The 11974-nt window shown below is 46.6% G+C and overlaps 1 protein-coding gene across 1 annotated transcript in view; it reads left to right on the top strand.

The window, feature by feature from the left end:
* Positions 1-928: 928 nt before the first annotated feature.
* Positions 929-11974, top strand: part of LOC103609619 (putative tripartite motif-containing protein 61) — a 19824-nt gene continuing 8778 nt past the window's right edge. The window contains exon 1 of the mRNA XM_008593917.1: positions 929-1342. Coding sequence (XP_008592139.1) covers positions 929-1342 — 414 coding nt within the window. The remainder of the gene's footprint in view (positions 1343-11974) is intronic.

The following is an 11974-nucleotide window of genomic DNA, read 5'->3' as shown; positions in this document are numbered from 1 at the left end:
CCAATAGGACAGAAGAAAGGAACGTCCCTCTGGCTTATAAGGCCGATGGGGCCAGATTCGGCCATGACAGTGAAAGGAGGAGCTGACCAGGTCAACTCGGATGGAGGAAGTCACGTCTTCACTGCATGGACAGGAGCCCTCAGTCCTGAAAGCACAGTGCCGGCTGCACCACCCAGGCCTGGGGACACACCTGCAGCTCCCCCAAAAGTGCAAAGCCAAGAGCAGAGCAGGGCGTGGGTGAGTCTGGTCATTCAGAGACAGCCCGAGCCCCAGGTGGCATCGAACAGCAGAGGCCACATCCAGAGACTGGGAGTGCACTGGCCAGGTGAGGCGCCTCTCTGTGGTAAATTTCCCTGAACGACAGTATATTATTAGCCTCCCATCCGATCGTCTATAAAGCCTGTTTTTCTCTCTTTTTGTCATGTTACTGCCATTGGTGGTCATTGCCGAAATTCAATTCAAAATGGTGATAGTGTTAATTTCTATCCACTTTAAAAATATTCTCCTGATAACCTACTTGGTAACTCGAGGTTCTCTTCCTATAAGGAAGAAACAATAAACATATGATTAAGTTTCCTTTTAACGTGACAGTGTCTCTTGCTCACAGAAATCACGTAGCGCCCTGGAGCTGGTCTTTCTTTACCCAAGAGATGCCACAGCCAACGTCCCATTCTGGAGGAAGCTGACGACCGCAGGACCAGGGTGCAGGAGCAGTGGGAATTGGCTGCGGTGCGTGGATCTTCTGCAAAGACTCTTCAGAGACTGCAGGGAGGACGCAGAAGACTCTTGAGGAGCCAGTGTCTCCACAGGTGCTGACTTCCAGGAAGGAGAGCAGGAGCTGAGGACGTATCTGCTTCTCACCTTCCTGAGCCACAGGACGATCAGACCTTTCTGAAGAGTCTCCTCACACACAAACCATCCCCACACGATGGCCTCAGCAGCCTTTCTAGCCGAGCTCCAAGCAGAGGCCAGCTGCCCCATCTGCCTGAATTACCTGAGGGACCCAGTGACCACCGACTGTGGGCACAACTTCTGTGGCTCCTGCATCCACCAGTGCTGGGAAGACCTGCAGGACATCTTCCCCTGTCCCGTCTGCCTCCACCACTGCCCTGACAACAGCCTCAAGAGGAACACCCAGCTGGGCCACATGACTGACATTGTGAAGCAGCTTCCCACCACGAGGAGCAAGAGGAAACGGCAGGAAGAGAAAGCCCTGTGTGATCAGCACAGTCAGTTTCTGGACCTGTTCTGTGAGAAGGACCTGGGGCTCTTGTGTCCCCAGTGCAGGGTCTCATCTGAGCACCGGGGTCACCTCCTGATGCCCATTGAGCAAGCTGCAGCTGTCATGGGAGGAAGCTGAAAAGCCACATTGAACCTCTGAGAGAGCAAGTGGAAAAGGCTGTTATAGGATATGAAATCCAAGTTTCAAAATCCGTTGAAGTGAGAACAAAAGTGGAATATGGAGAAAAGACTTACATGTTATCTACAAATTTTAAGTGTTTATTGAAAAAGGTTCAAGTTGCAATTGATGCTCAGCTACTAACTGAAGAGCATTGAAAAAAACCTAACTGAAAACAAAAGCCAAACTTCAGACCATATTTTCACATTTAAAAATCTGCTTCGTGACATAACAGAGAAGTGCTGCAGGCTGACCCGAAGCTACTGACAGGTATTAAAAGCAACCACAGTACTCGTAAAAACTTGAAAACCCAGGTAGAGTTGTCATATGATTTAAAGAAAGAGAGTTGCAGCCTCCCTCTCCAGTATTTAGGTTTGCCCAAAATGTTCGGCATATATCAGGCAGATTTGACACTATATCCTGAAACTGCCCACCCTAAACTTATTATCCCAGAATATAGAATAAGTTAATATTTGAGATGGGGAAACCAAACTTTGCTCATAACATGAAGCCATTTACTTTTTATGCAGTCCTGGGTTCTGAGGGATTTAATACTGGCAGGCATTTTGGCAGGTGAAAGTAGGAGGCACAGGTACATGGTTCCTGTCGGGCCTCCCTGAGCCAGAGGCCGACAAAACCGAGCGGGAAGAGACCCCGGTCCAGCCGGGGGTCCCTTGTGGGGCTGAGCGGGATGATGAGTGTCGCTGGCACGGCCCTTCCCCCCCAGGACCTTCCTCCCCGGGGGCCGAGAAAGAACACCACCGAGCCAGGAGAGTGGTCAAAGCCGGAACTCCGTTTATTTGCAGGGCGGCACAGCTTATATAGGGAAAAAGGGCAGGGCGGGTTTTGATATGAGAGATCAAGCAAAGAGCCAATAAGAAGGGCTTAAAAGGATAGGGTGAGGTGGTGGGGAGGCTCTACGCGAATACGGAACTAAAGTTGCTGAATGCCGGGCCTCATTCAAGCTCTCTTACAATCTGTGAACTCACAGATGGATGGTGAGTGACCTGCAAGACTCTTTGCACTCTTTTATTTTTACTCTGAGTTGATGGAAGTATTTTAGAACATTGTTTTATTCTAGTTTAATTGTTGCCATCAATTCCTTTGCAAGAATTTGAGAGATTTATTTATTTTTTTGAATAAGCAGAAGAAACTCATTTCTTTGTTCTGCTGTTTCAAAAAATAATTATCACTTGAGTAATTTCTGTTTTAAAGGAATGATGAAGGAATCGATTACAAAATACTTCAGCAATTCCAAACGGTAGGGCTTCAGAATTATCATTCTTTCTTATCAATATTGTTTCCTCCAGAGAAGAAATGTGTTTCATCATATTTCCCAATTTTACATTGTCATGTGTCCTCTACGCTTACATTTCTGGAGCTTCTCCTGCAGTGAATGCTCACGAGTCGTTGGAAGACATGTCTTTAGCAAGAGTCCTTGCACCTCGTGTGCTCCTGGACAAAAGAAAATTAACTGAAAAGTGTGGAGGGGGCCTGTTCCTGAGACTAACCTCAGACTCAGTGCCGTGCTGGAAGGACGCCCAGCACCTAGAACAGCTGACACACGTCCAGTTAGGAAAGGACATTGATTCACATCAGCAATGGAGGGAAGTACACAGGGCAGAGCCCAGGAGAGAGCAGCACAAGCTTCCAGTTGTCGTCCTCCATCACATGTAGCGAGAGGAGATCAAAGCTAAGGCGGTGCATGTACAGAGTAATCCTGTGTGACAGACACACACGTACAGGACACACCTGTGAGGACGGAACGAGGAACGTAAAACTCAGTGTGGGACGATGGGTGCAGTGGGTTGAATCATGTCCCCCAAACTCCCTGAACCTTGAATTATGTTCCCAAGTTTTCTGTGTTGGAAACCTGGTCCCCACTCTGACTGTGACATGGGTGGGAAATCCTGTTATGGAAATTGAAAGGGGGGACCTTGAAAAGGTGATTAGATTGGGGGACTGTGCTGTGGCAAATGGATTAAAAATGGTGGCCATGGGTGTGGTTCTGAGGACTTTAAAAGGACAGTGCCGGAGGAACTGTCTCTCTCTGCTCCACCACGTTCACAATGTGACACCCTGCCGTCACTGTCCCCACCCCCAAGAACTTCACCAGCTGTGTTCCCTGGACTTTGGACTTCCCAGCCTCAGGAACTGTAAGCAAGAAATTTTGTTTTCCTTCTAAATTACCCAGTTCCAGGTATTTTGTTATAAGCAACAGAAACAGACTGATACAATGGGTAATTTTGTTTTATTTTTGTCCTTTCATTTTAATAGTTTTCTGCAACGGTCTCTTAATGATAATATTGTTGAAATTCCTAGAATGAGTGTTTTCTATGTGCTGAACTAAGTCTTTCTGTGCATTCTGGTGGAATTCTCATAGCACCGAGGCCAGCGTTCTCAGCAGGAGGCTGTCTCTGTAGTAGACGGGGGACGGTCGGGATGGGTGACGGATGTCCTCAAGAGGCACAGCTGGTGAATGCGAAGAGCTAAATTTTGTAACTCTATTATATATATGTACACATATGTGTTACTTAATGACAAAAGTACTTCTGGGTGTTATGGGTAAAATCTGTGTGTCCCCAAAATTCATACATTGAAGCCCTCACTCCCAGTGTGATGGTATCAGGAGATGGGGACTTCGGGAAGTCATTGGGTGTAGATGAGGTCCTCAGGTGGAGTCCCCAGCACTGAACTAGTGCCCTTCTAAGATGACAAAGAGACACCAGAGCTTCTCTGCAAACTTGCAGGACACAGCAGGAAGTCAGCCTGCGAGGCGGGAAGGGGACCTTCACCAGAACCCAAACATGCTGCCTCCCACATTGTGGACTTCCCACCCTCCAGAACTGTCTGAAATAAATGTCTGTTGTTTAAACCACCCAGAGTATGGTACATCTTTGTTACTGCAACCCAAACTAAGCAGAACACTGGGGAAAGAGTATTAGCATCAGCCTGGGTTTCTAGTAGGTGCCACCTAAAAGATCATTGGTATTAAGTCATCTTCCCACTCTTTCTACCCACGATTCGCACTGGTCCAGCTAATATCACTTTTACCTTGACCACTGGTACACAGCATTGAGAATTTTGCATTTTAGAAAATATGTATGGTAAGTATTACGTAAACACCCTGTGTTGGGTTCCCGAGACCACTCTCTGGTGGGATGATTCATTAGATAAACACAAAGAACATGCATATTAGGTGAAAGCCAGTAGAAACCAGCCCAGCCTGCTCCTCTCACAGGCGTCCCCCCTACAGCTCATCATACCCCCAGCAAGGATGTGTGAACCAGGCCAATTGCAACCACCTGGGAAGCTCACCTGACACTTGGTGTCCGGGGTATTATCAGTGAGTCAGTGATAGGCATGGAGCCCAGCATGACTGACCTTAGCCACTCACTCTCTAGCCCCCTACAGGTCACGTTGATACAACAGGGTCCAAGGGCTCAGGAATACACATACGTTTTAATCACGCAAGATATTCCAAGGCTTCAGAAGGCATCTCCCAGGATGCAGTCAAGGCCAGGACTTCTGAAGATACACCTTTCTGGGTAAGCAGGCCGGCTGCCTACGTTATGGAAGGTGAAGTCCCCAGAGGGCTGGATGATCAGAGATATGGAGTCCACCAGCTCCAATCTCTCCACTCCCCACTTACACACAATCTGTCCCTCACAGGGACATCATGAAAGACGTTCCACACTTGCCATCAGATCAGCACCTCTGGGCACTTAGTCACACACACATAATAATTAACCCGCGTTCTTGACCCATTAGGACAGTGTGTAATCTAGATATCTGTGTTTTTTGCAAATATATCAGGTGATTCTGGACAAGGCTCTTTGAGGGACCGGAAACCATAATAAAGGACATGTGTTTTGAAATGAGCCAAACCCTAGTTTGGATTTCCTAGCAATGTGTGATCCCCCACTGACCACAGAGCAGGCGGGTCTCAGCGGCCAGTCCTCCACCCACCGACGCCTGCAGGTGTCCCCTGCAAGTGGGATGGGCCGGGGAAGGACATATGGGCTGGGGGAGGTGTTCTGCCATCAGTACGTTGAGCACCACAGTATCTTTGCCTTGATCTCAGAACTGTGGAGTTGTCCTCAGAATAACCAAGTAGGGCAGGTTCTGTAGTTATTTGCAGTTTTTAGATGAACCAACTAAGCAACAGAGGTGGAGAAAGACAAAAGATTTCAACCTGGAGCCTGCAGCTGGGCTACCTGCTGAAAGATCTTTCTTCGAGATATGAAGACTGAGGGTGCCCAAACTAGCTCTTGCCCATAGATGTGTACTGAGTTTGTTTTATGTCATTTGTTTGGGTGACTGACAGGCAAGGGCAGCTGAACCCTTGACCTTGGTGTTATAACACTTTGCTGTAAACAACTTAGCTAACCCGCCAGTCCTGCTACCTCATTTTATATGAAATGTTTGGAAAAATAATGTCAGTACTTTTTTTTTATCCAGTATACACACAAAGTAATTTTAAATTGGTTTTTACGTTGGAATATTGATAATGATCGTGGATGATGGTTTCATGGCACTTTATTATCCTGTTCTTTACACTTTTCATAAGTTTTCAATTTTCCATCATAAAATGTAAAAAAAGAATTAATTGAGAAAACAATTTGAAAACATTACTGTGCTCATGTGAATCCCATATACTGTATACCAGAATCTCGTAGGAAATAATAACTTGTAGATATGTGGTATTCTGCTAACCTGACAAAATGAATCACTAAAATGAAATATATTGTTATTGGTGAATACTGGTAGATTGTAGGCAACAAGTGACACCTAATGACAATTAAGGGAGTGATACCACTCATGCGACATTGTAAAAGCAAAGGTCAATACCATATTGAATACTACGAAGTAAAAGGCAAGAGCTGCTTGGCCCAGTTGGTTAGAGAGGTGTTATCATACCAGGGTCAAGGGTCGGATCCACAGCACTGGTCAGCAGCTGAAGGGAAAAGAAAGGAAAGAAAACGAAAAACAAAGATCCGATATAATGCTACTGTTAAGAATTCCTACCAAGTATATACAGACAAAACTAACCTATCAGTAAATTAAACAGACTTTCATCCAAGTTCTTGGTTTAGAAAACTGTATCCTTATCTAAAGACAAATGAAATGGGTGTAAGTGGGTGCTGTCTGGGGGCGAAGAGCATGGGAACGAGATCAAGGATGAGGGGGAAATGTTTACAAACCAAGAGCCTGGTGTCTTGCGTGAAATAGTGGTAACGTGGTCTGCACTGAGCGGTAGATCAAGTCACGCGTCTCACTGAAGGCTGCCAATCACCTCGCCGTTGTCACTTTAAGTGCATGTAATTCTGTCTCATTTCTACACCCGTGGGAAGATCTTATGCATCACTGTTTAGCCAGTTTCTTTCTCATAGATACGTTAGCAGGTCTTTCTGGAGTGTCTCTGTCAGGCCTAGAAACAGAATTACTGGGTCAAATATGCGACAGTTTTACTGAGAAATATTGACTAATGTCTGTATTAAATGTCGGTGTCATGTTGCATGTGGGAATAGTAACTTTTTTCCTCTTTCAAAATTAATTGAAAGTTTTTATTGTGGTAAAATATACATAACATGATATTTGCCATTTTACCAGTTTTAAACATAGAATTCCATGGAGCTAATTACATTTGCGGTGCTATGTGGCTGTTACCTCTATGTCCAAGTCTTTTTCGTCATCTTAAACATAAGCTGCTCACCCATGAAGCAGCAACTTCCCGTGATTCCTCTCCCTCGTTTCTGGAAACCACTAATCTGCTTCTGTCTCTGAATTTTTTTTCTTTCTAATTTATTTTGGCTTAATTGACCCATGATAATTGTATATACTTATGGAGTACAATGTGATATTTGGGTACATTTATAGATTTTTAAAAAAAGAATGCAATTCTGCCTGTTGCAGGAACGTTAATGAGGTTGCAGAAAATTGTGTTTAGTGAAATAAGCCAGGTACAGAAAGAGAAATACCACCTGTCCTCACTCACACGTGGGATAGTTGATGTCATAGAAGGAGAGAGTGGCACAGTGGTCACTAGAGACTGGGAAGGGGGGGGAGGGGCAAGCAGAGAGGGGGGTCAGTGGGTACAAAACCGTAGCGAGAGACGGAGAATAAGGCCTCGTGTTCCACAGCAAGGTGGAAAGACTAGAAACAGCAAATGACTGTTCCTGAGACCCCAACGTCGGTTTGCCGGCCTCTCAATAGCCAGGAACTGAGAGACGACAGCTGGTGCAAGGACAGGTGACCTGTCATCAGGAAGCCGGCAGCCTGGGGAAATGGTGGGCTTACGTCTCAGGACCATCTCCATCTCTCCCAGGTTTGCCAAAGGGTCGTATAGGGGTCTGTGAGGACAGCTGATGCATGGTGACCAAGCAGGGACGAGCAGACACGCGCGAGTGTTTCAGATCATCATCAAGGAATCCCCTGGTGGGAGCTGCCAGCGTCGTGCTTCATTCTCCACGGGTTCAGTTCCTCTCATTCTCAAGTAAGGCCAGGTTGCTGAGCTAGTAAAGAACAGCCATCTGGATTCATAATTTTTCTCTGGTTATTTGGTGGACAATGTGAGAGCGAGTGTCACTGCGTTCTGACAGTCAGCTGCAGACCATGTGGTTTGGGTTCCAGGAGAGAGCAAGCTTTGAAATTCAAAGGTTTAACAACATGGAGTCACTTCTGTCCAGCCTCTGACATTACTACCTAACCTCAGTAGCTGGTAGAGAGGATTTTGAATGTTCCCAAGAAAAGATGTCACAAGTGTTTGACGTGATGGATATGCTGATAGCACTAATATGATCAACACTGACTTTTTAATTGCTTGCCTATTGAACTTTAATTTTTCAAACTTTACAAATAAAGTCTGAACCCACTCACATTTCCACTGACAGTGAATCCATCTTCTTCACATCCTCGCAAACCAAATCAAATGGGTCATTAATATTGCTGATCTGATGGGGAAATGGTAATTGGCTTTTTTTTCTTGATCACTACTGGGTTTCAGTATTTGACCATTTGTTGATTTGTATTACTATCACAAATTGTCTGGGGGCCCTCTTTTATCCTCTTTAACTTTTTTCCCTAGGTGATTTTATTCCTTCTAAGCATTATTTAAGAAACCCTTAGAATGATGGTTCAGAATTACTCTCCAGCCTGGCTTTTCCTGGCCATCAGTCATCTGTTTCCAACTGTCTACTGGAGGCTTCCACGTGCATTTCTAGCTGGCATCTCCAAATTCATGAATCTGAAAGAGGAATCTTGATTTCTCCCCAACTCTCCCTGCCGAGAAACTGCACTTCCCCAGTCTTCTCCATCTTAGTCTATGGAACCTCCGTGCTCCTAATACCTCAAGCAAAAAACCTAGAAGGCACCTTTGTTTCCTCTCACTCCTTTACTCCCCACTCAACCCAACAGCAAGTCCTGTCGTCCTCCCTCCACATGGTGACTCTAGGTTCTGATGCACCCTCCTGGGGACACCTGGACGCCCTGCCCTTGAACTCTGGCCCATCCTCACTCATCCCCCAGTCACGGGATCACAGTGCTGTCATGTGAGATGCTACTTTGGGGAGTGTGTTTGGCTTCATGTGGGTCCAGTGCAGGCAGAAAACACATGGAGAACCCTGGCCAAGGACAGATCCTTGGGAAGCAGCAGTGAAGGAAGAGCCATCTCCCAAAGAGACTGAGAGACACTGGCAGAGGCCAGTCAGCTGCGTCACCTTCCTGACACATAAAGACAACAGGAAAAGCAGGGATGACTTAGTGGAAGCAACTTCAGTGGAGTGGTACGGGTCAAAGTCAGGGTGCCTCTGGTGGGAGATATGAAAGAGAAATACCACAGCATATGAAGATCCCCTATGAGTCAGTAAGAAAAAGAAACCAGTTATGAAAACGGGTATAGCACAGAAGGTACCTCACAGAAGACGAAGAATAAATGGCTTATAGATATATAAAATGAATTTCAACATCATTAGTAACTAATGAACTGAAAATATTGTGAGATTCACTTCACACCGTTCAGATAGCTGCCATTAAAAGACCGACAATACCAAATATTGTCAAGGATGTGGAGCTGTGGGGTCCCCTATAACTTCTGAAGGGAGTGTGAAGGGGTTCAGCTACGTGCAAAACATCCTGTCGAGGTCCAGTGAAGTTGAAGACTGTGTAATGAGCACCCACCACAGCTTTACACAGAAAAGCGACATGATCTGATTTGCTTTGATAATATTATATAGTGTGTTCCTAAACAGCTGGAAAACAGGATATTGACCACAATCACCACGAAGAAAAAGCAAATGTTTAGGTGATGGGCTCACTATGTACCCTAAGTGAGTCATCATCCAACACATGCATGTGCTGAAACCACACACTGTGCTCCACGTATGGACACAGTTAGATGAAATTAGACATGTGCAGGGTTGTATGGCCATAGACAATATACGTACAATTAAACATTTTTTTTAAGTTTTATAAAAAGATGGCTCTGGTTGCTGCATGAACAACACGCAGTGAGAGGGGAGGATGGGCGTGGGGAGCACTGTGCAGCACAGCAGTGTCTGAGTGAGGTCGTGTGCGGCTCGGATGGGGGACGTGGCAGGGAAGATGGTGACACAGGGTCCCAAATAAGCATGGAGGTGGCCTCTCGGCTCTGCCTTTTTCAATCATTTATTTTTGTATTGTTGGGCCAACATACGATGTTATAATAAATCTTGATAACAACTAGGGAAACTACATCTCTCTATGTTACTCATTATTTAGAAAGGCTGAGGTGCCTCCTGGACAATGACTTTTGCACAGGAATTTCAGCGGCAGATTATCAGAGTCCTTGAAAACCTTCGTGGGGCGTTCGGGGAGCTGGCTGGTTAGCTCAGCTGGTTAGTGTGGTGCTGGAAACACCAACGTCCATGGTTCGATCCCTGTACTGGCCAGTCACCAAAAAATAAATCAACAAACAAGTGAAAAAAAGCAACATTACACAAAAAATGTCTTTGAAAATACGTATTTATCTATTAATTTGCAGTTGGCTGATCCCCTCAAGCTCAGAATCCCCACTGTTGATAAGTAATCAAGGCTGTGGGTGAACTTCACTGCTTGATCCTGGGCTGAGAAGCAGGGAATGGTGTCCCAGGCTTCCAGTCACAGTGCGTAGGTAGCAAGCCCTGGAGAAGGTTGGTGAAGGAACGTATGAGTGAATGAGCCGTCCATAAAGGGATGTCAAATACACGATGTATACATTTATACGAAGATCCCAGCACACACGGGGTCGGGGGTGGAGACTGTCACTCTTGGGTAGTGGCTGAAACCATGTGCTGAGGATTAGATTCCCAAGGGTCTCAAAAAATGCCAGAGTCACCAGGGGAGACTCACTTGCACTATATGCCCAGGTACCCCAGAGGCAACTCCTGAGTCATTGCACCTGGGGAAGCCTGCTGCTACCTCCGTCTCGGCACTGCCCAGGCCTGGTCCCCATTCCTCTCCAGCACCCCAATAAGCCTCCACCTGCCGCATGTGCGGTAAAAGGACAGATGTCGCTACTGGCACCTTGGCTGCTGTGTCTGAGCCTATGGAGGTTGAAAACTACTGAAATGACTTTTGAAATCTAGAAAACAGGCAAGGCCCAGTTCTGAAAAGAAATTCTTTAACGGAAAGAAGGAATTAAAACTGCCTGAGAAAGATCCGGCCCAGACTAGCCAGCGAGTCCTGAGAAAAACAAGATGAGGACTTTTCACATATGCAATTCACTCGGAAAACAAGTCACTGATGAAATTAAGGGCGTTTCAGTGGAGAAGTCACAGGTGGGACAATGAGTCTCACCCTCCACGCCCACCTCCTGTGCAGAAGATGCCATCAGAGAGGAGGATGGGAAATGTCAGCGGGAGCCTGTCATTTCCCGAATGCTGGTGGCATCTGGAGTCTGTCCAATAGGAAGACAGAAAAGACACACTCCACAGGCTTATAAGGCCTGAAGGGGCAGATTCACAACTTCACGGTGAAGCGAGAGCTTGTGCTGTTGCCTGCTCTGGCCTGGACCGAGGAGGACACGCCCGATCTGCAAGGACGGGAGCAGCTGTCAGTCCGAGCTGCTGCCGAGGGAACCACTGCCCACGCTGGGGACAGAAGGGCGGCTCATATATACTGGCAGAGCCGGACCCAGGGAGAGCGCAGGTGAGTTCACCTCGGACGACGTGAGCAGGTGACCTGGGACTCAGCGAAGGGTCAGGAGTCTAGGGTGGAGCTGGGGTCACTACCTTGCAGGTCCAGGATAGGCATGGGATGATCCTGCAAGGACACCTCACCCCAGTCCGTGAGGACAAAACTGGGGAAATTGCCCTAGCCAGGGTGGTACAGGAGGCCACTCAGAGGAAACGTGGACAAATTAGCTTGGAAGGGACCCGGCCAGCATCGTGGATGATGCAGGCGAGTTCACGGGAGGAAGTGGCACTTGAGAGAAAGTAGGAAGTTCCAGCTGTGGTTGTGGCCAGTGACCCCATAACATTAGAAGATGGGACCCACGCTCTTGCTGCAAACCGAATCCATCTCAATTTGGGAGGTTTCTGTGGCGTTAGAGGAGTCAGG

Source organism: Galeopterus variegatus, unplaced genomic scaffold (genome assembly GCF_000696425.1).
Source record: "Galeopterus variegatus unplaced genomic scaffold, G_variegatus-3.0.2 Scaffold9868, whole genome shotgun sequence".
Taxonomy (NCBI): Eukaryota; Metazoa; Chordata; class Mammalia; order Dermoptera; family Cynocephalidae; genus Galeopterus; species Galeopterus variegatus.
This window is presented reverse-complemented; position numbering and strand designations above follow the sequence as displayed.